Source organism: Cyprinus carpio, chromosome B23, assembly GCF_018340385.1.
Source record: "Cyprinus carpio isolate SPL01 chromosome B23, ASM1834038v1, whole genome shotgun sequence".
Classification (NCBI taxonomy): domain Eukaryota; kingdom Metazoa; phylum Chordata; class Actinopteri; order Cypriniformes; family Cyprinidae; genus Cyprinus; species Cyprinus carpio.
In genome coordinates this window covers 17873478-17895826 of record NC_056619.1, presented here as the reverse complement: position 1 = coordinate 17895826, position 22349 = coordinate 17873478, and the positions used below count along the sequence as shown (strand labels likewise).

At 37.5% G+C, this 22349-nt stretch overlaps 1 protein-coding gene across 3 annotated transcripts in view; it reads left to right on the top strand.

Annotated features, from left to right (window-relative positions):
* kif1b (kinesin family member 1B) overlaps nucleotides 1-22349 on the top strand; it is a 66429-nt gene that overhangs the window by 33217 nt on the left and 10863 nt on the right. For 2 of the 3 annotated variants that reach the window (XM_042750511.1, XM_042750512.1), the window contains 8 exons: nucleotides 268-347; nucleotides 632-707; nucleotides 1931-2010; nucleotides 2305-2411; nucleotides 2624-2707; nucleotides 3082-3262; nucleotides 3832-3904; nucleotides 6530-10602. In XM_042750511.1, coding sequence (XP_042606445.1) covers nucleotides 268-347; nucleotides 632-707; nucleotides 1931-2010; nucleotides 2305-2411; nucleotides 2624-2707; nucleotides 3082-3262; nucleotides 3832-3904; nucleotides 6530-7993 — 2145 coding nt within the window. In that variant the 3' untranslated portion in view covers nucleotides 7994-10602. Of the gene's footprint in view, nucleotides 1-267; nucleotides 348-631; nucleotides 708-1930; nucleotides 2011-2304; nucleotides 2412-2623; nucleotides 2708-3081; nucleotides 3263-3831; nucleotides 3905-6529; nucleotides 10603-12072; nucleotides 12176-12535; nucleotides 12685-12931; nucleotides 13111-13842; nucleotides 13984-14719; nucleotides 14972-16546; nucleotides 16666-16831; nucleotides 16918-17630; nucleotides 17761-18276; nucleotides 18422-18565; nucleotides 18657-18833; nucleotides 18953-19789; nucleotides 19846-22183; nucleotides 22293-22349 lie in introns of those variants that run through there. The other variant, XM_042750510.1, reaches the window with a different exon arrangement.

Sequence of the window (22349 nt, the reverse complement as noted above, 5' to 3'; positions counted from 1 at the left end):
TATATATATATACATATAATATAATATACATACAATAAATATACTGTACACAGTACACACACATAAATTATGTGAACAAAAGCGTTTATTTTGGATGCGATTTAATCATTTGACAGCACTAATTTTTACAGTATTTTTGATCAAATAAATGAATATTGGTAAAAATCTTATACATTCCAGACTTTTGAATGCTAGCGTAGATTATGTACATATACCTCACAGAATATATTTCCTTTGAAATATCCCTCTTTGTCTGCCGTCCCGCAGGAGTCAGAGAAGATCATAGCCGAGCTGAATGAGACCTGGGAGGAGAAGCTGAGGAAGACTGAGGCCATCCGTATGGAGAGGTCAGTGAGGGTTTAGGTGCCATCTGGCTCCCTTCCTATTGTTTCTGTGCCCATACCCATCATGCTCATGAGGAGTGTCTGCTATGTGCCTGCGTGCTCAACTGGTGCCAGTCTGTACCAAACTTAAACAACTGTCAAATCGCACGTAACACACTGACCACAACAATAACAAGCACAATCTAATATTCAAGAAATATTTTCCAGATGTCTTTAGTGCTAACTGCTAAGGTGTTGAATGTAATGTCATTCAGCATGGGCCTGATGTTTTCCTTCCCTTCCCTCAGAGAGGCGCTGCTGGCAGAGATGGGAGTGGCCATACGGGAGGATGGAGGAACCCTGGGTGTCTTCTCTCCTAAAAAGGTACAACACATGTAAACTCCTCTTCATCATAAATCACCATTACTGTCTGCACCAGTCACCTCCTTCTCATGTCTGGGCCTTTCTTTCTTCGTATTTCATCATCCATCATTCTTCTTCCATTCCATTTTTTCTTTTATCTTTTGTTTTGCTCGCCTCTTGCAATGGAATCCTATTAGTTTGGTCCTGATAGACCAACGTCACTGTCTATTGAGGACTTTAGTGTTTATTCTTCTAATCAGGTTTGTAGAATTCAAGTTCATTTTTTTCGCATTTGCATTTTTAAATTCCTACCAAAAAATAAATAACTAATGAAATAAAAACAGAGTTCATTTAGCAAGCCATAGTTGTGTATTACTAAATACTAGTTAATAATATTTTCCCACATCACACTTAATTTAATTTTATGTACAGATTAATGCACATCACCATCAGCGTGCTATAGTGTTTCCTGCATCAGCATGCAACGTGACCGATTTTGACAGATTCAAAAACGAATGACTCTCATGAGTCTTAACAATCAGTTCTTTTAATAAATAGGACAAGAAGTTGTCGCCTTTTGGCATTATTAATTAAATCCAGAGCTCTTACTAATTTAACGTCTGACTGGATGTTGATATATGTTAACATGTAAAGATACCTTTTAGGTAACAGATATGCGCTATGTTGTTTTTTAATTAAAAAAATTATAATTGATATGTTTATACATATATTTCTAACTACAGAGTAGGGACAAAAACAAGGTCCATTGTGTGCTAGAAAGCTCATTTACCATAATTGCGTTATGTCTTTTTAGTATTCCACCCTGAAACACATCAACACAGTTAGCCTGAATCTAAAACAAGACCTCTCCTCCTGTTATTTCATTGTTTTTATTTGCCTACTTATTCATGCTTTCATTCAGTTTCTCTCCTCTTTTTCTCTGACATCTCTCTGTCATTTTGACTGTCAAATAGCTTTACGTTGAAAGGCCCTGTGAAGTCTATACTGACTTTAATGGGGTGTTTTCACCCAAAAAGGTTGGTATAGTATTTACTTGATAGAGGTTAATGTAGTGCATTATCAGCTTTTGAAGAAGCCACTTTTAATGGCTTTCTTTATAAATCATTGAAATGGCATTCAACCTCGTTATTTCACTTTTTAATTAGCCCTTAAATGTAACTGTGGTTTTAGTGACATTAGTCACTTTTGTGTCTAACATTATCATTGACCCTGCTTCCCTACAGACCCCTCACCTAGTGAACCTGAATGAGGATCCTTTGATGTCAGAATGTCTTCTTTATTATATCAAAGATGGAATAACAAGGTATGAAATCACTTTCAGAACTGTCAGAAATTTCTTAGCTGTCTGAGGCATCTTAAGATTGCTACATATCCAACCACTCAAGGGTCCTACAAAGGACATGATGTTTTTTACTGCTTTTAAGGTTTTTGTACTATGCCAATGAAAATAATAGACTTCTTAATATTTAAAAAAGTTATATGTTTATATATATTATAGTTTACTGTAAACTTGTTGCATTATACTTGGTTATGGTTCTGCAATGTGGATGTCAGAGTTTCCCTGCGTTAATTAAAATAAATGTCTTTGTTTTGACAGGGTGGGCCAGGCAGATGCAGAAAGAAGACAGGATATAGTTCTAAGCGGAGCTCACATCAAAGAGGAGCACTGTATCTTCCGCAGTGAGAGGAATGCCAACGGAGATGGTTAGAGCTCCCTTACATCTTAAGATCCATTTAACTGTGTTCAGTTCACGTGTCAGCTGCTAAACACTTTTAAATCAGACATGATCAGTTGATTGCAAATTACCAAACTTTTCTGTCAAAGATTATTTCTTTGTTCTTTAGGCTTTTACTGAATGAACTTTTTATATTAGGCTTTTCTGCTGGAGGTAGTGAATTGTCTTCTGTCTCTACAGTGATTGTCATGTTGGAGCCATGTGAAGGATCCGAAACATATGTGAATGGAAAACGTGTGACTTCTGCAGTCCAACTGCGCTCAGGTGACTCACTGACAGCTGCCTGCACATTTCAGATCTGGTTGATTATATTCATAAAAAAACTAAACAATTGAAACATAATTTGGGAACTATTCACTTTATAATTCAATGCGAAAGTAAGCTATTTCCTGTGAATGTGCCTCATTAGCCTCTGTAGGTAAATAACAAAATGCATTAAGCAATAGAACTGTTTGCACTACAGATTACTGATTACAGATAATGCATTAATGTGATAACAAGTGCCAGTTTGCAACATTAAGCAGCATAATGGACTGAAAGTGGCTGACACCAGAAACCTTGCACATTCAAGTTGGATAATAGATGTGGAAAATTTATGTTATATTGTTCCATTGTCTACATACCTGTTCATTCCTCAGGTAACCGCATTATCATGGGAAAGAACCACGTGTTCCGGTTTAACCACCCTGAGCAGGCTCGCGCTGAGCGTGAGAAGACCCCTACAGCAGAGACCCCCGTAGAGCCAGTGGACTGGACCTTCGCCCAAAGAGAACTGCTGGAGAAACAGGGTATCGACATGAAGCAAGAGATGGAGAAAAGGTACGAAAGCCATAGTAATCATCAGATTTGATTAAACGACAGATCCAGGTTCAGTATATCCTTTTTAAACATCCTTCAGGCACTTTGCAATGAAAATACAGTTTGGCAAGTAATAGTAAACGTTCACACTAGTTTCTGGTAAACATGCATATAGAAACTGTGCATTTCAACATTTATTGTCTTTGTATATGCCTTACTATAAAATATAATTTATTTTTAAATTAAGGTTCAGTCAATTATTGTCTGTGGTAATTGGCATAATACCTTATATGCTGTCAATAGAGCTTAAACTTAACTATTCAAACTCACAAAATTCTTTCAAGGCAAGTGTGAATTCCAGCTAATATATAGTATGGGGTTGGATAGTCAACCAAAGCCAGGGCCACCAAGCAGCTACAGAAGACAAAATCTACATTTTGTGAAGTTTAAGCTCTTGGTATGGAATGTGAGCAAATATGAATTGGATTATTGTAAGAAGGATTTCTAGGATTATGTTGCGGAAAGGAAATGCAGTGAGTGTAAGAAAGAGCAGCTTTTTGATGCAGTGGTCTCGCACTGTATTATATCAGGCTTACAGAAATGGAGATCCTGTACAAAAAAGAGAAGGAAGAAGCCGACCAGCTGCTTGAGCAACAGAGACTGGTAAGGCTGAATCTCTTTGATAATTCTTGTTTCTTCTGTTGTTTATCAGAGGACCTGTTCTTTCATTTCAGTTAGATCTTAATTGTCCTTCCAAATTAGACTGAGGGGAGAGATGTGCCATTTGATGAACGGAGTAGTTTTCTATTTGCTCTGCTGAAGTCCAACCAGCACTAATTCTGCACTCTTAGCTCTGACAACTTGAGACTTTTGTGTGTCTGTATGTGTGTGAGAGAAAAATACTTTTCCCAGTGCATGGCTGAACCTCTTTGCATGGTAACTGAATCCACTCTGTCTGGATTGAGAGAGCAGATGGCCCATTGCTGATATGGACTGATTTACATATTCAGTTTGATACAGCAAGAATTAGCGAGAATTTCTCATTCAAATTTTCACTTTTCTCTCATAGATTTGAGATGTAACTTTGCAAAACAGCATCAGCAGAAAAATACCAATTTGGCTTTTAATTAGTAATCTGTGTTTTTATGAACATTACATTGTTGTGTAAGGCATTGGTTTGCCATGTACAAGTTAAAGACTCCATGAAATAAAAATGGGAGCTTTTTTGTTGAGATTTGACAATTGTATGATTTATAGCTGTCGTTTAACTTAAAATGTTTTAATGTGATTATTATTATTATCAGTATTATTTTTTTAATAAAAAGCTGATTTGAATTAAACTAAATTAAATGTTACTCTTCAGGGTTATATGTTTTTATGTAATATTCTGGAAACAGACAAAAAAAGATCCACCGTCAACTTAATTTTATATAAAGAAAAAAAATATTTTATGTAGAAGTTTTTTTTTTTTTTTTTTTTTGGATGTGTTTTTACTTTAGTAGTTACCATATATGAGCCAGTTGTTTAATTTTAAAACAACAAACATTTTGTCCATATGACACTTAATTTTAATATTTTTCACACAGTATAAATGGGTCTTTGCAAATATTTATTTAAAAAAATACTTTTACAGTAATCATCATATCTGGAGATCTTTTACATCATAGAGTTGACGTCAAACTATTGCCTGTTATTTTTCATGGGGTCTTTAAATTAAATTGATCTTTTCTTTGGGTAATTCTGTATGCTGCTTTTGCATGGTGTGTTTTTGTAGCATGTTTAACAGATTAATTTACAGGGTACTTAGCACCTCATTTAGTATTTGTTGCTGAGCAGTGTTATTAAGCTGGTCAAGCTTGAGTCAGCATTTGATTTACCCAAATAGATTTCGTTTCGTCTGAGTTTGTTGGTTTTCTCAATGCAATTGCTGATATTTCCAATGCATTGTTGCCATAACCCAAGATTTCTGCTGTAGTTGATGAAGGCTAGTGACAATGTGGTTTCTCATTGACATCTGTAGCCTTGAGTTCTACACATCTGTGTCTGGCCAGGCACAGAGGGCATGCTATAACACAGCTGTCCATGCTGGGGGTCTTAATCAATGATGACAAGCTCTCCAATGCTCCGACGGTCTCATTCATATAACCGCATACACAGAACGACACAGATATTGTACACTGCACTGATTACACAACCAAGATTACATGGTTGCCAGCTGTCTCCTTTTTTATTTGACTGTGATTTTTGTATTGTCCTTGTTTTACCCTACCTGGAAAATGAGAAACTGCATTTTCTCTCAACTAACCTCTTAACTGTAGTGGATGAAATCGATGCTTTTAACTTTCTCAGAGCCTGTCCTTTTCTCTTTTTCTTCTCTGCACTGACCTGTAATAAACATGCAAGAGTCTAACCCACTGCTAGAGCTAGAAAAACTCTTAAAACCAAATGTTCTCTATCAAGGACTTCATGTGAGGGAATGAAGCAAAACTCATCAGGCTTTGCTGCATGCCACTGAAGCATGTTTGGGGTGCGACTTTCAAGAGCTCTAATTGAAGAGGACGTCATGAATTTATACTTGACAAAAAAGAAAGAAACCAGCGCAACAGCAAAAACAGCAGATCAAGCAACATCTATCCCCTTTTTGTTGACATTTTTCTCATAATCATAAAAGTCATGCCTTGCATTTACTTTTTATAGTGATATGCAACTTGGGAATAACGGTGATTTGAATTTGTATCTACACAATGTAAATCTAAAAAATAACAGTAAGCATTGTCAAATGCATCTGCGAGTACATAATCCTCTCTAAAATTTTCATATCTGTAGTCGACTTGCAGTCTACAAAAATTAGCTTTCGGCTTTTCCTGCAGTTTGTTAAAAATTGACAAGTAGGTTGACTTTTTTTTTTCTCAGCTTATTGAATCAGTTTGTACATTTTTCTAAATATTGCAATGTTTTCTCAAGGTTTTAGAAAATCTATAATAAGTTTCACATATGTAATTAGGAAATCCTGTGTATCTGATGCGTAGTCATAATACAGATACTTCAGAAATGTACATGTATAAATTGAATGTTAACTTTCATTGTTAAACAAACCAGTAGCAGTGCGTCTGCTTACATTATAATCTCATATTGCAAAACATAATCTCATTTAGCTGTTCCCATTTTGCATATCACAACACTGTTCATTCTTTACAGAAAACATTCCTTTTGATTTCGATATCCCATTTGAATTTTCCCATTTTGTTTTTCGCATTCTTTGGTTTGTTTCCTGTTTTGTTCTCTCAAGATGGAGACTCTGACAGTGGCGACGACTCTGATAAGAGGTCGTGCGAGGAGAGCTGGAGACTCATCACTTCACTTCGGGAGAAACTTCCTCCCAGCAAGCTCCAAACCATAGTCAAAAAGTGTGGCTTACCCAGCAGCGGTAAAAGACGAGAGCCTGTTAAAATGTACCAGGTCCCTCAGCGCCGTCGCCTTACAAAGGACTCCAAATGGGTGACTATTTCTGATCTGAAGATCCAGGCAGTCAAAGAAATTTGCTATGAGGTGGCTCTGAATGATTTCCATCACACCCGTCAAGAGATTGAGGCTCTGGCCATAGTAAAAATGAAAGAGCTTTGTGCCACCTACAACAAGAAAGACCCGAATGAACGCGATTCTTGGAGAGCTGTGGCTCGAGATGTCTGGGACACTGTAGGGGTCGGGGACGAACGAATCGAAGATGTCATAACCAACGGGCGAGGTATAACTGACATGGATGACCTAAAAGTGCACATTGACAAACTGGAAGACATCCTGCATGAGGTTAAAAAGCAGAATAATATGAAGGATGAAGAGATTAGGGCTCTCCGGAATAAGATGTTGAAGATGGAGCAAGTGATTCCACTCATTTCCAACGAGTCTCAGGAGAAAAACTCTCGCAGTGCACCCATGAGAGCCCGCAGTTCCAGTGAGGGTAAAGCTCTCGAGGAGAAACCCAACGGCGAACTGTTGGACGAGCAGGCGTCTATAATGACGGATGATGATTCTTCGCTCCGACGTGGACGTATGCGTTGGATGCGACAAGAACAGGTACGCCTCAAGAACCTTCAGCAACAGGAGATTTCCAAGCAGCTCCGGAGGCAAAACGGACCTCACCGCTTCATCCCACCTGAAGACCGCAAGCTGCGCTTCCCTTTCAAGAGTAACCCCAAACATCGCAACTCCTGGACCCCTGGCACTCATATCATTATTACAGATGAACAGGTGATCGAGTTGAAAGTTCCCAAAGAAGCAGTCCAGGAAGAGGAAGATGGCAAAGTGGAGGCTGCAGAGCCCAGAGAACAAGTGGTACCCATCATCCACACGTACCCTACTCTTCCTAGTCCCATGGGTCAACGTAGAAGCAAAGATTTAGAGCAAGGCCTGAGTCATAGACACAATCAAAGCCACAAACTCCATGAACGAGGCCGTAGTAACTCCTTCAACAGCAGCCAGCGTGCCTCGGACTCTACGGAGTCCCTCAATTCTGGAAACAGGAAGCCCCCTCACCCCCAACAGGCCTATTACCAGCCACGCTACAACCAAAACCAGCATCATTATCCACAACAACAGCAACAACCACAGTTCTTTCATTACAATACTGATGCCAGCAACAACTACCAGCAGTATCAGCAGCCGAGCCACCACAACAATTTTTGCACGCCACCCCGTATGCGCAGGCAAATGTCTGCCCCCAATTTAAAGGGCAGTCGAGAAACCACAGTGTGACATTAGAAGCAGGGCATAGGTTCATGTACAGATTGAACTAGTTGACGCTACAAATGACACATCACAGACTCATCACAGCATTGGACAGCTTGTCCCCATCACGTCCAACTGTTATGTGGCACTTGTTTTAAATGATTGAATGTTCTTGATGTCATTTGTAGATTCAAATTGCAATGGAAAATACCACATGAGCACCTTGAATCAATAATTTGATCCCCCATCCATGTTAGTTATGCACATGGGTTAAAAGTCTAGCAATAAGTCTGATGGTTAATAGGTGTCCAAGCCACAGCACAATCTCAGAACAGTGATCTTGAGCTTTGATTAATTAGTCAAGCATTGTTTTTGCTATAAAGTATTGGGAACTATGAGTTTTGAGAGAGACACCCTTTAGTTCTTGACTGTAGTATTAACTTTTTTAAACTTTAGTATGCCATTATGGAATTGAGATGTACTTTACACTGATTTGACTCAGTTTACTATTGTTTTGCTGCTGGTCTTGATGGTCTGAATTGATCTAAGAATTGAACACAACCACTACACTGCAACATTTCATACTGTCCAGAGAGAACCTTGAACCATTACTTGAATTTTGAGTTTTTTAATTTACAATTCAGTCATTGGTGTGCATTCAAGATGCATGGGTGATATGTTCAGTAAATGCTGGAAGGTTAATAGCCAAACTTTTATCCTCTTGAATGTTTCTAAACACATGTCAGAGATGCAAATGACATTTTTACTGTTACATTTTATGCAAATTGTTTTATTTTGTGAAGTTTTGGATCTTTGCGTTGGTATTCCCCATTAAATAGTTAAAATATGAAAGGTGGCAGCAAAGGCCTTTCTCTAGCTGCCTTAAGTTTTTAAGTGCCTTATTGACCCACTGTATCATTAAAATTGCATTTATCATCTTGTACTTGGCGCCTAAAAATAAGTAATAGCAATATATGAAGAAAACAGAATGATTTTGCATCAATCTTTTAATCTGAAAGATAAGACACCACCTCTAAATTAGGTAAGAACAGTTTCTATTTCATCAAAATAACTGCCTCTGTTATTTATAAAGTTTGGTTCTGCCTTATTTTGAGTACAAACCACTCTGCACTAAACATCCATATCCAAAGAGGCAATGCTTTTTGTGAAACGCAGTAAAAGAACGGCTTCAGAGTGTGCTTTGCATCTATTGTTCCTCTAAACTGTCTGTTGCACTCTGATGCTCAATGGGGGTACAGCCTTTTCCCACGGGATGGAGTCAGTGTTCTAGAACACTCTGATGTTCTCCTTAATCTTAACATGATTAGAAATGCATTTATTTTTGGGTGTCCGCTGTGTGGCAAGCGAGCCCGCAGAAAGCACCAGACTTCTCATTGAAAGGACCTCTAACAGGGCTGTTTCCATGGTTTTCAAGGCTCATTTTGAAAGTTGTAGCATGTTTTTAGGGAAGGAAAACCCTTAAAAGCCAAATCAAATTTGCTGGACAGGTGTATGCTGCACTGCGTTTTGTTTATTTTCTCGTTTTGTCTCATGTGAATTCACAGCCTTAATATGTAATGCCACTGAGCACTAGATTAAATTTACCACTGTGTTTTAACTCAGTAATTATGTTCACGTAGGGTTCATAGTTGTACATCCTTACACTTAAGTCACTGTGATTTCTCTGTTTAAGCCTTGATGTAATTATGCACTGGTGTGCCTCAGCACCCAAGTGTGACCCATTACCAGCTGCGTATTACCAAAGCACATGTTCTGAAATCCTCTTCATGTCATCTCCTCTGGCCAGAGCCAAGCCATAGCCAACTAGGTCAAAAGTCCAGGCTTTAGCATTGCTTCATGTGCATGAAGAACTTGAATGCTTTTGTTGCCAGAAATACTGCCTTATTTCTAATGAAACCCCTGGGTTTTGTTATAGTAATGCATACTTGCATTAAACACAGTTACTTTTCCTTCAAAAGGTAAAATCAAGAAACTCGATAAATAAAGGAGGGCTCTAGTTTTAAAGGTGAAATTTTTAATTTTTAATTTGACAAGTGTAAATCCAGAGACTGCATCATTGGCTAAACCAGTGATATCAGTTTGGGGGTGGGGCTGTCTGTATTTCTTTCCAATGACAGATGGGGGAGTGCATTATTTTTGAAAATCTGTTTTATGCAGTAAAAATTACACACTTTAGCTGTTAGTGCTACACAGAAATTAAAGTACAAGTCACTCCTTGATTCTCTTTATTTTACACTGCTATCTAGACATTCATTTCCCTGCTCCAATAACGAATGTTATGTTAACGTTAATGCACGGTGCTGCCAGCTACTCTTAACTACCACAAGAGGAGCTAAGGAAATGTATAAAGACAAATGGACAATGTATTTGTACCCTTTTTAAAGGTATATCACTTGTCTGTTCGGGGTTTATCTATATGCAATGGTGATATCAAGTGCCTCCAGAAGGCCCTGTTTTAATATTGTGTTGTTTAGGGGGGCATTTTTGTGCAACATATGATCTTTAATTCTCAAAATGTGTTGATGGTTTACTAATATTGCTATTACATTGAACTGTCCTGGATATATTAAAATGTCAAACAATGACTGAAATAAAGTGGACAAGTTTGAAATGTATTGACTGTTGACGCTCTGAGCCAAATGTCTTTATCTATACAAACACATACTTAATAGCAATTATATTTAAATAATTTTAAAATATTTATTAGTTTTATCATATTATAGCTCTTAGGAAGTATGACAGCAGTCGGCCATTAGTCAGTGTTGAAATAAGTCTGAAGTTAAATGTAAAGTATTCAAACCCCTTCATTTTTTTTTCTTTCATGTTTTAAGTTGCAGCCTTATGTTAAACTGCTTTAAAATATTTTTTTCCTCCCACATCAGTCTACACTCCATACACCATAATGACAACGCAAATAACAGGTTTTTAACATCTTTGCAAATTTATTGAAGATAAAAAAACTTAAATGATTCCATTGCATAAGTATTCATACCCTTATTTGGGTCAGTTGAAATATAGCATTCACATATTAATTTTGAGTGAAACAAACCTGTGGCAAATTCAGTTGAATGGGTATGATTTTGAAAGGCACACGTCTTAATAAAAGGTCTAACAGCTGAAAATGCATATTAGAGCAAAGACCAAACCTAAAAAAAAAAACTGCCTGTAGACCTCAGAGACAGGATTGCATACTTTCGCAAGGCACGACTTAAAATCCAGAGCAATTATATTATCCATCTAGTGCAAATAGATTTACATCTGTTTTGACATTGAATTTATAGACAGAATATTCTTATTTGTTATAAAACAATATGGGACTAGTGAAATCTGTTTAAATGTCAGGAAAATTATATATATAACCACATTTTAGTGAAACAGCATGCAAAATACCTCTCTTTTACAATGCACAGTCTGTTCTACCTAAAACTACCTAATAAAATTGTATTACTATTTAAATGTATTATAAATGTGAGTTGCATTTCGGTACTGAAAGGTCTAGACATCATGGTGCCATAGAAGTGTTTTCTTCAGCTTCAGTAGATGCGGCAGTGAAGAACATACCTTGATTTGTTTAATTTTCAAAATTGCTGGAGGGATGCAGGATGGGTTTCATGTCTAAGATGTTATCAGAAATGTGTTTTCCCCGTGGAAGAACATCAAAATTAAAAGTGCTTTAAATTTTCTATATTACAATCACATATAATTAAGTTATGGGATTGTTCAAATCTAAAATCTGAAGTATTAAACATCACCATGTAACTCATCCTGCACCTTTTGTGCTTGCAATCGCATAGATGGAATTGCGAAATATATATGGAGCTTTTTCTATTTGAACCACCTCACAATGCCCTAGCAACCCTAGAAGCTGCATAGCAACACTGTCTCTACTGTCTTTTTCTGTGTGCAAAATTAGTGCTGTTTAGTTTAACTTCAGTCAAAGTCATTAAAAAGTAATTTAAGAAGTATAATTATCATTCCATTGTCACACAATTGATAAAGCTACAGTGTAACCATCCTCTTGAATCTCTCTGTTTGTCATGCTGATACGATCATGTCGTGTCTCTCTTCATCAAACCTTCTCAAAGGTATATGAGAGTAAACTGCAAGAGCTGCAGAAACAGGTGGAGACTCGCTCTCTGGCTGCAGAGACCCCAGATGAAGAGGAAGAAGAAGAGGAAGAGGATGAAGGTAATGTATTTTAAATGCTAAAATCAAAATAAATCAGACTCCGAATCAGGTCTTGAGCTAACGTTTTTTTGCAAAAGAGGTTTATGTGCATTGTACTGGGACATTGCGTAAGTAGGATATGTTCCTAAATCAACATTGTTTGAATCACATTCCTGTCCTAACTCTATCCATAATCTCAACCCACCCAACAATCAGAGGAACTTAGATAATAGGCCGATAAACCCCTGTACCTTTCACTATAGTCTGACTGATTGAATGTTGTTCTAGGAACAATAAGGACATTCTGCTTGGCAAAATCACAACCAGCTACAGTATATCACTATCTTGCCTTGTTTTAATGTTGTGCCTGTATTGTTGCAGTGCCCTGGACCCAGCATGAGTATGAGCTGGCCCAATGGGCTTTCAGGAAGTGGAGATACCACCAGTTCACCTCCCTCAGAGACCAGCTGTGGGGCAATGCTGTGTACCTCAAAGAAGCCAATGCCATCAGTGTGGAGCTCAAGAAAAAGGTGCGGAAAACATTTGTCAGTCACCAAAACATTGAACTGTTTTTAACTTCACCCAGTGTGAAACCCTGATAAAAGGAAAGTCTAGCGCATGGTCAGGTTTTTTTTTTTTTTTTTTTACTGCCACAACATTATGTAAAACAGTGTATGACTGAGTTTTCATTGTGATGGCAGTTTACCAGTAAGTTCTGCTGCATTTACATATTCCTTGTTTATGCCCTTATGTCTCATTTACATGATCTATTTATAGGTCCAGTTCCAGTTTGTGTTACTCACGGACACCCTCTACTCTCCGCTGCCCCCGGAGCTGCTGCCTCCAGAACCAGAGAAAGAGCGTGACACTAGGCCTTTCCCTCGAACAGTGGTGGCTGTGGAGGTTCAGGACTTGAAGAACGGAGCCACTCACTACTGGTCCCTGGAGAAACTTAAGTAAGCCTCAGGATGCCAACCAGTCTGTGATCTACAGAGTTTTGCTCTTATTTCTTGTGCAGTTATTATTTAGAACCATTCCATTTAGAACTCCCAAAACTCTTTTAAATGTTCTTATTCATTTATTTTATTTATTTAACTTCAAAAGGAGTTTAAAGTGCTGTTTGTCAGCTATAATTTATCAGGGTGACATTTATAACAGAACATTTGCATGGCTCCTCACAAAACTTGTGTTCGAATGGAAATGAATTCACTGGGAACAAAGGAGTTCTGTAATTCAAGCAGCTCTGAAGTCTGCTTCCCATGTGGCCAGTCACATGACCATATTCCAACACGACATTCAACATGATATTCAAAACGGCCTATTTTAACAGTTCAACCAGTGTATTTTTATTGAAATTGTTCATTTTAAGTGGTACTCTGAAAAAATTCTCATTACTATGCCAAGTGTCAAATAAAAGCCCTATTACAGTGGTCAGGAAAGATTTTCCAAATGATTAATTCCTCCTCGTCAAGATTGTCAGAAATTAAATTGACCCTTGTGTTTACAAAAAAGAAAGAAAGAAAGAAAGAAAGAAAAAATGATTGGCCCTGAATTTCCTCTTGGATAGTAGTACACAAACACATTTTCCATGTAGTCCAGTTGAAAGGACTTTAAATGTAGCAATTGTAACATTGTTGATTTTGGGATGTGAGATCAAAAATGTGACCTGACTTTTCATGTTCTTACAGGCAGAGGTTGGACCAGATGCGAGAGATGTATGACCGTGCAGGCGAGATGGCCTCGTCCAATCCGAGTGAGGATGTGGAGGGTGCTTTGACCGGCAGTGACCCGTTCTATGACCGCTTCCATTGGTTCAAGCTGGTTGGGAGGTATGCTAATCACCTAACCTTGTTTCATGACTTGAGAAATGATTGAGCATGTTAAACAGAAATCATTATGTTCTGTGGTTTTAAATACTGTAAAAATAGGCTTAGTTCTTCACAAACATTTTGCATATTTTATGGTTAAAATGGGATGTGTGTGTGAGAATTTTTTTGTTTGTTTGTAAAGATCTGCTCTCTTAGTGAAAGAGGGAGCCCATAAATCATTCAAGACATCTCTTTGTTTAGTCATTAACATTGTTAGTTTTCTTTTCATATTCAAATCACTCTTTTTATTCACATGAGTTTTTGTTTGTTGGTTTTGCATTGTTTTCCCAATCATTCTGTGCTTGTGTTTTGCTGTATGCTGGTGTAATGTTTATTTATTTATTTTTTAATGCAATGTTTTCATCCATTTGTCATTATTTTAAATGTTCATTTCATATATAGATTGTTTTTTGTTCTTCTGTGCACATTATACACATTGTAGAATTTGTTTCAAATTCTTTTTGTAACTTTGGTCTATGTTTTATTTCCATAATCAAAATTAGAACAGTTTCTATGGTGTCTTTTTTAAAGTTTAAAAACTTACTGCATTAAGTAAAAAAAAAATGCTATTAACTATTCATGTACCTTCTATGTTTATGGTTTTCTATTGTATAGTCATGGCTCTTAAATGTGGGTCATTTAAATAATCCTGTAAACTCTTGCTTGTGACTGCATCCTACCCACGCACCTTTTTTAGCTCACCTATTTTTCACGGCTGTGTGAACGAGCATCTTGTCGACCGCACTCCCTCGCCCACCTTCTCCACCAGCGATTCTGAGATCACCGAGCTGGCCGACGAACGGCAGAGTGAGATGGAGGACTTCATGGACGACGAGGCTTTCGTGGACGACACTAGCTCAGACGCTGGGACCGAGGAAGGCTCTGACATCTTCAGCGATGGGCAGGACCCCTTCTATGACCGTTCCCCATGGTTCATCCTGGTGGGCAGGTTGGTGGTGGCCACTGCTCGGGGGGAAACCTGAAAAATGAGGGCTGGAAAGAGAATGAATGATGAAGAGAAATGGAGACAGTTGTGTGGCTCAGTGTGCAGCTGTTAATGATCTAAAGATAATTTAGAGACAGTAAAATGAATTCATTTTCTAGTCAAGTGAGATCAGATCTGATCTATGAAACGGCTCACACGGCTATACCAGATTCCTCCTCCAGTTCTCCCCAGCCTACGTTTAACCTCCATCTGTCTGGTTTGGTTTAACATTAGCACTCGAAACATTAGTACACATTTGTGTTTGTTTTCATTCATTGTATTTAATTTAATCTGGCTGTAAATCGATTAAAATGTGTTATGGTTAGCGTTCAGTTCCTTTTTTAGACAAGAAAACGAATCGGAATGCACTGCCTAGTGCTAATACAAAGAAACGCAAATGTAATAATAAAATTCAATAATTATAAAACCATGTTCGCAGCACTTTATGGACTTAATCTTTCATATGCAGATTTTTAGCCACCGGCCTGCTGCATTTGCTCTCTGCTGGTGTTCACATTAACATTTTTATGACTGACAATGTTTGACTTGTGGGTGATATTGCACTTAGCTTCGATGGGAATTCAGTTTCACCATACAAGAATGCAACTTTTGTTAAACTGTGTTTCTCCATCTGTCTTTCTCCTTTGACTGAGAAACACATGCTTTGCTAGGGACTATTGTGAATGTATGTATATAAGACACAGACACTTGGAACACAAGGAATGCTCAGATCAGTTATAGTAACATTGTAACGATATGTTGTATTAATTTCATCTGTTAACACATTAACGTTGATTTACAGCCCCAGTTTCTTAATCATTTATTGTGCTTGTATATTAAAATAATAAATTGTGTTTATTTGTTTAATGTTTTTATTTAATTTTGTTTGTATTCTTTTTTTTCCCTTTAACATTAAATTTCATTCAGTGTACTTAAGAGCTGTTATTTATAAGTCAGCAGTACAAGCGAGATGGATAGAGCAGGAGAGAGGCAACATAGTCTGGATCGATGCAGAGCTGTAAATGGATCTGCGTCATTGTGACTTCACTGATGTGCTATAGTGATAGCTCTCCTCCATCTTAGCCTTGAGGCTGCCTATGGGTGGGGGGGGTGCTCTCTGACTGCGAACAGCTCCTAAAATTCAGACTGTGTTCCCCCTAGCCTCTGAAAATATTGAATATTCTAATACAATCTCTTATTTGGTTGCCCTTCTTTTTCTTTGCCATTCAGTTTCAAGGTTGACGGATTTGTTTTCTGTCTTTTGTTATTTAGTGCCGTGTTTGCGTCAGCTCTTAGTAAATGTGTCTGACACATCATATCCATTATTCTCTGATGGTGTTAATCAGGGTAATGGAGATGAAGCCATGGCTCTGCAGTGAAAGGAAGTCACTGTGCGTAACTGCTCGGCTTGTTTTTAAGCATCTCCTGTACCCTCCATACTAATACATATGGTTCTTGGTACATGTTGTGTGTGCATGAGACAGTCAGGCGGCGACGGTTCTCAGGGCAGGACTATAATTGTTGTTCTTTATCCTCCAGAGCCTTCGTGTACCTGAGTAACCTGCTGTACCCTGTGCCTCTGGTGCACCGTGTCGCTATAGTAACAGAGAAGGGAGAAGTGCGAGGATTCCTGCGAGTGGGGGTCCAAGCCATCGCTGGTGAGCGCTGCTCTATATTAATGAATTAATTAAGACTCAGCTCAGATTTAGTTAAGCACAGTTGATAACAGTCTGATGTGCTTCATAAAAATTCAGTCTTTTAAGTTGTTTTTCAACAGATCTTTGGAACTTGTGTCCTTTTTCTTTGGTATTTGTGTTTTTGTAGCTGACGAAGAGGCTCCTGATTATGGATCTGGTGTGCGTCAGTCAGGCACTGCTAAGATTTCCTTCGACAATGAGTATTTTAAAAAGGTACAAGCCAGTCCAGCATTTGAGTTTTCCTGTTATTTTAACATGAGTTACATGTTACTTTGGAAATGTAATAGGTTACAGATTACAAGTTACTCTATGTAACAAGTAGTGTAACGGTTTTAATTACTTTTTTAAAGTAATGTAACTGATTACATTTGATTAATTTTCTAAATTTCAATTGATATTTTTTCCTATATTTTTTATAACTGTTAATTGTTTTCAAACATTTAAAGCAGGCAGGTTTAACCTTACAGTAGTACTCAACGGTGATTGCTATCAGACTTTCAGAATCCTTCATCACTTGAATTAAGATTATAATAATTACATTTTAAAGCACAGCCACCACAAAATCAGACTTTAGCACCTCTTTTTACTTTGGGATCATTCTGAGGTTAAACACAGATTTAAAATCATAACATAAAATGGTTTAATAGCTATGATAATGTTTTTGAAATTGAGTCGTTGCATAGCTATAACAGGAAATAAAGCATATGCACAAGCCCAAATACAAAATAAAGCAGTTATCAACTAAACGTGTCTTATTCTGCGTCCTAAATTCTTGTTAGTCCCCAACACAATGTTGCCTCAAGTTAATATTTGTACTAATTTCTACAAGATGTGAGTTGTTGGTGGTCATTTTTGTGATCGCTGCCTTTGTATTTTATTTCCTTTCTTGGTTTCCTCCCTCTCTCTTTTACTCTTTCACCATCCAGAGTGATTTCTCCTCCGTGGTCATGACCCGCTCTGGCCTCTCTTTGGAAGAGCTGCGTATCGTGGAAGGTCAAGGTCAGAGTTCGGAGGTCATCACCCCTTCAGAAGAGATGAACAGAATAAATGACATGGGTGAGTGTAGAAGCATAGTCCAGCTGGCAGCCCCTGAGTTCTGAACAAAGCCGTGCAGTCCGAGTGAAAAGAAATGCTTACACATCCAGACGATGCTGTTGTGTTTTGCTGTGTTGCGTTTGATTTACAAAGCCTCACTGACCCAAAAGCTTTGGGATCAAACTGATTCTTCTAGAAGGTTTAAACGGGTCAATAAAAGAAGTCCATGGAAACAGATTTATAGACACTGTTTATTAAAAATATCAGATAATATCAAATAACTATCAAGCTGGTCCAGTTTGCCAGAAGCACACTCTAATTATGGTGATAAATAGCTTAATATAAAAAATAAAATAAAAAAAAAAAAAAAAATTTAATAAAAAAATTCATAAAAAAAAATTATATAAAAACATCATATAAAATAGTGTTTGATATAGATTACTAGGAATACATACAAGAAAATCAACCAAAATCAACAATTTCACATTAACCATTTATATATTATGCATATTTTTACATGTGTTTTGTGTCTAAAAGATTTGAAGCTTGGGAACGTGGACGCAAAACTGAGTGACGGCTTGGCAGAGCATCTAGAAGTGGGCAGTATTTTCACTTTCCGCGTCACTGTTCTGCAGGCGAGCAGTGTCCCGCCCGAGTACGCAGATATCTTCTGCCAATTCAAGTGAGTCAGCCTGTCTCTATGGCAACCCTTCTTTCCTGTCTCATTGGTCTTTATTCAGACAGAGCACACACACACACCTCCACATAAATCACGCAATCGCACAGTCACGCTTCTCTCAGTAATCCTGTCTCATGCTGCCAACAGTTTCCTCCATCGTCACGATGAGGCGTTCAGCACAGAGCCCCTGAAGAACACAGGCAGGGGTGCCCCGCTGGGCTTTTACCACGTACAGAATGTAAGTGTTGAAAGCGGCGAGAGAAACAAGGTTTTGAGGAGGAAATAAACATTATGGTTGCAAAACCGATCCAGAGTTGTTGTATTTCATCAGGCTAGATGCGTATACAGAATTATTCCTCATAATTAGGCAAATATGCATGTGTTGTCAACTTCTTTATCTGGTTTTCACATCCAGATCTCAGTGGAGGTGACAGAGTCCTTTATTGAGTACATAAAGACCAAGCCAATTGTGTTTGAAGTGTTTGGCCATTATCAACAGCACCCACTGCACATTCATGGACAGGAAGTGGTCAGGTAACAACCTGTCGTCCAGTATCACAAATTTGATTAACATAATCATATATTTATCATGAAAGCATTCAGTATTTTGAGTGCATATCAGGGCCATAACCACATTAAGGGTGACTTTAAGACTTTAAGGTGACATTAAGGGTCAGTGGTATTTTTAAGTGACTGACGATATACAATTGTATAAATTTAAACATCTTTTATTCAGTTTAAGTGATTTTAGTACTTCAACTTAAAATTTATTTCAGTTAGTTGCAACATTTCTCTTTCTTTCAAATGTAGTTTTTCATTTGTTATTTATATATAATCCAGCTTTATTTCAGTTACCAAAATTGATTGATAGAATTTGTTTTAGTTAACAATAATACTACATTGTACTTTAAATGATTCAGTTTTGGCAGGAAATTTGCCTTTGATGTTGATATGGCATTACAAAAATGAATTTAACTAAATGAAGGAATGACAGGATAGCTTTTAAAATAAAAAATGTCCAATGTAAGTTCTGCCAACACATTTTCTTATTTTGTATATTAACAAAGTCAGTATTATTTCCCTTTGTTATTGACAACATGTTGATGGAGCTTGGTTTGTATTTAACCCAGAATATTACATTAAATTATTACAGTGAATAAGTAACTGAAACATATATATTGCATAGTTGTTTTACAGCATATCTTAGTTGTTGTAAAAAAATATTGCATAAATATAGCAGGAAATATATGTCCCCTTAATCCTGACTTTGTGGTTATGCCCTTGGTGGATTGATTTAATCAGCATACAGATTGATTAATATTATTATAATTATTTTTTACTTGTCTAATTAATATTTTGCTTCTCTTATAGCCCTTCACAGCCTTCTAGAAAGTACTACCCCCCACCTATGCCTTTATCTAAACCAGGTATGATGGCAACTACTATATAACTCCAAAATTACATCTCAATTTGTCTTAATAAAAACGTCACATGCTCATTAAGTCAGCATGAAGGGTCTTAAATTCTTAAATTAGATTCCTTGAATAATCCTCGCCCGGAGCCTGTATGCTCCTCTATCTCCTTTCTAATTATTCGTGTAATTCATTACATGATTCATTAAACAAGGAACTGCCTCGCAGTTCACAATGCTGTAATCTGTAACTCTTTCGTTCAATATGGTTATCTCCTCTTAAAAGGGCTCCGGATCTCATTTATGCAGCAAGTCAGTTTGAAAGACGCAGCTGTCAGCCGTTCCTGTCCAGACTGTTGTTTTTTTGATAGGGAACAAATCTCCCTTAGCGACCAAAAATAAAACAGAGTCTGTAGCCTTGAAGTGTCATCAATCCTGACGGTGTATTGATCTTCACCCCAAACTTTCAGTCTTTATATCGTGATATGATCTAGAGGTGCTACAGATTAGTTGGAGATAATTGGAAAAGCTGTAGAGCTCTTTGTGATTTATAGATTGTAGATGCAAAGTGTAAAAAAAAAACCCTCTTTCAACACCTGTCATATAAAATTAGTGTTAAAAGTGTTAAAAGTGGTTTGAGTCTGCATGTGCTGCTCAGGAATTGAAATAATAATAATCACCTATAAAGGTATGAATTTTATAGCTTAAAATAACAATTTGTTTATGACAATTAATGTTTAAAAGTTTGGGGTTGGTATGATTTATTTATTTATTTTTAGGTCTGTTTAGTATACTCTCCAAGACTCCATTGATCAAAACTACAGTAATATTGTGAAATATTATTACGATTTAATCTACTGTTTTTTTTTGTTGTTTTTTTATTACATTCAAAATGTAATTTGTCATTTTCAGCAGGCATTACTCCAGTCTCCAGTGTCACCTGATCATTTAGAAATCCTTCTAATAAGCTGATTTGGTGCTCAAGAAACACTTATTAGCAGAAATGATGAAAAAAGTTGTGCTGCATAATATTTTTGTAAAAACATTGATACTTTTTTAGGATTCTCTGACAAAAAGAAAATTCAAAAGCAGCATATATTTTAAATATATATATAGTAACAATGTACTGTGTAAGTATTTACTGTCAATTTTTGATCAGAAAACGAAAACTTGGTAGTCCATATTTTTGTATTTTATCTTCAAAATAAATGCCACTTTGATATTTAACATTTTGTTAGAATGCAAAGACATTTTTTGTTAAAATTCATGAATTTTTAAGCATCCAAATAGTTTTTGGGGCAACTGCATACTTCATCTTTTCCATTTCTCACATACATTTAACTCCATCTTTGTCTCTTTCATTTCAATCCTCATCCTTATCACTCTCACCTGGTGTCATCCGCCCAGACCATACACGTAAGATTGAGTTGATCAGGTACCTGATGAGCGGGTACGTGCACGGCCAGGTGTTGGACACGCTCTCGGAGCACGCCAACGCACTGGCCTCCACAGCCGTCGCCAGCCTGGAGGAAGGGGCAGATGAGCTGTCCCACTTCCCCTTCCTCCCTGTACCCAACAGCCCTGTTCTCAGAGTGCGCAAACACAACGGTTGGTACAGAGCCTCGAGGGCCCAGAGTAGTGTAGATGATAGTGATCGTCTCGTGCTGTGCTTTAATGTACTGTGACTCTAGAGTCGCCCTTCATCCCCACCCGATGACAGAATCCTGATCCTGAAGATAAGCTAGAGTCTTTTCCTTGAGCTGCTGTGTTTTTAAGTGTCACTGTCCCTTATTTTCCCTCCCTGGTTGATCTAGACTGCAATGACAGCTGCTTGGTGTTTCCTTTTGTGTTACTTTGAAAGCATTCTGCTAATTAAATCATGTTAGGTGTTTTCCATACGTACTTTCAAGTTTCCCTCAAGAAGCTTTTTTTTTTTTTTTTTTACACAAATGACACAAGTGTTTTTCTTCCATCTCTGAGCATAAGGTTTCCTGCAGCTTTCCCCTCTGCGCTATTGTATTCCATCTCATCATACTGTAGAAATACAGCAGACAGCTGCAGGAAATGGAGTGCCGCCCTTCAGCTGCATTTTTAGGAGCAAATCAGGCTGTATTGATTTTCCCGATGTAGTGTAGAATTTCTAGTGGCTGATTTTCCAAAGCCTACATTATGACCTTCCTTTAAGCTGATGCATTGTGTTTTCTCACATTACATGACTCATGCTCAAATTATATCGTTGTTGTTTTTTTGGATATTTATAGAACCTGGCCTTTTTAGTAAATAAATTAGGCTTAAATACATCAGCCATATGTTACACAGTATTCCAGCCCTATTAATGTTCTACTTTCCTTCAGTGCCAGCCACCAAACTGAACACCATTACCAAGTCTGACCTGGGTCAGTGTGTGAGCAAGTATGAGCTGCTGGCCTGGTTCGAGATCAGTGAACTGGAGCCCACTGGAGAGTAAGTGAACCGTATTTATATCTACATGCAGAACTGAAATTTTTGGTTGAAATGTTT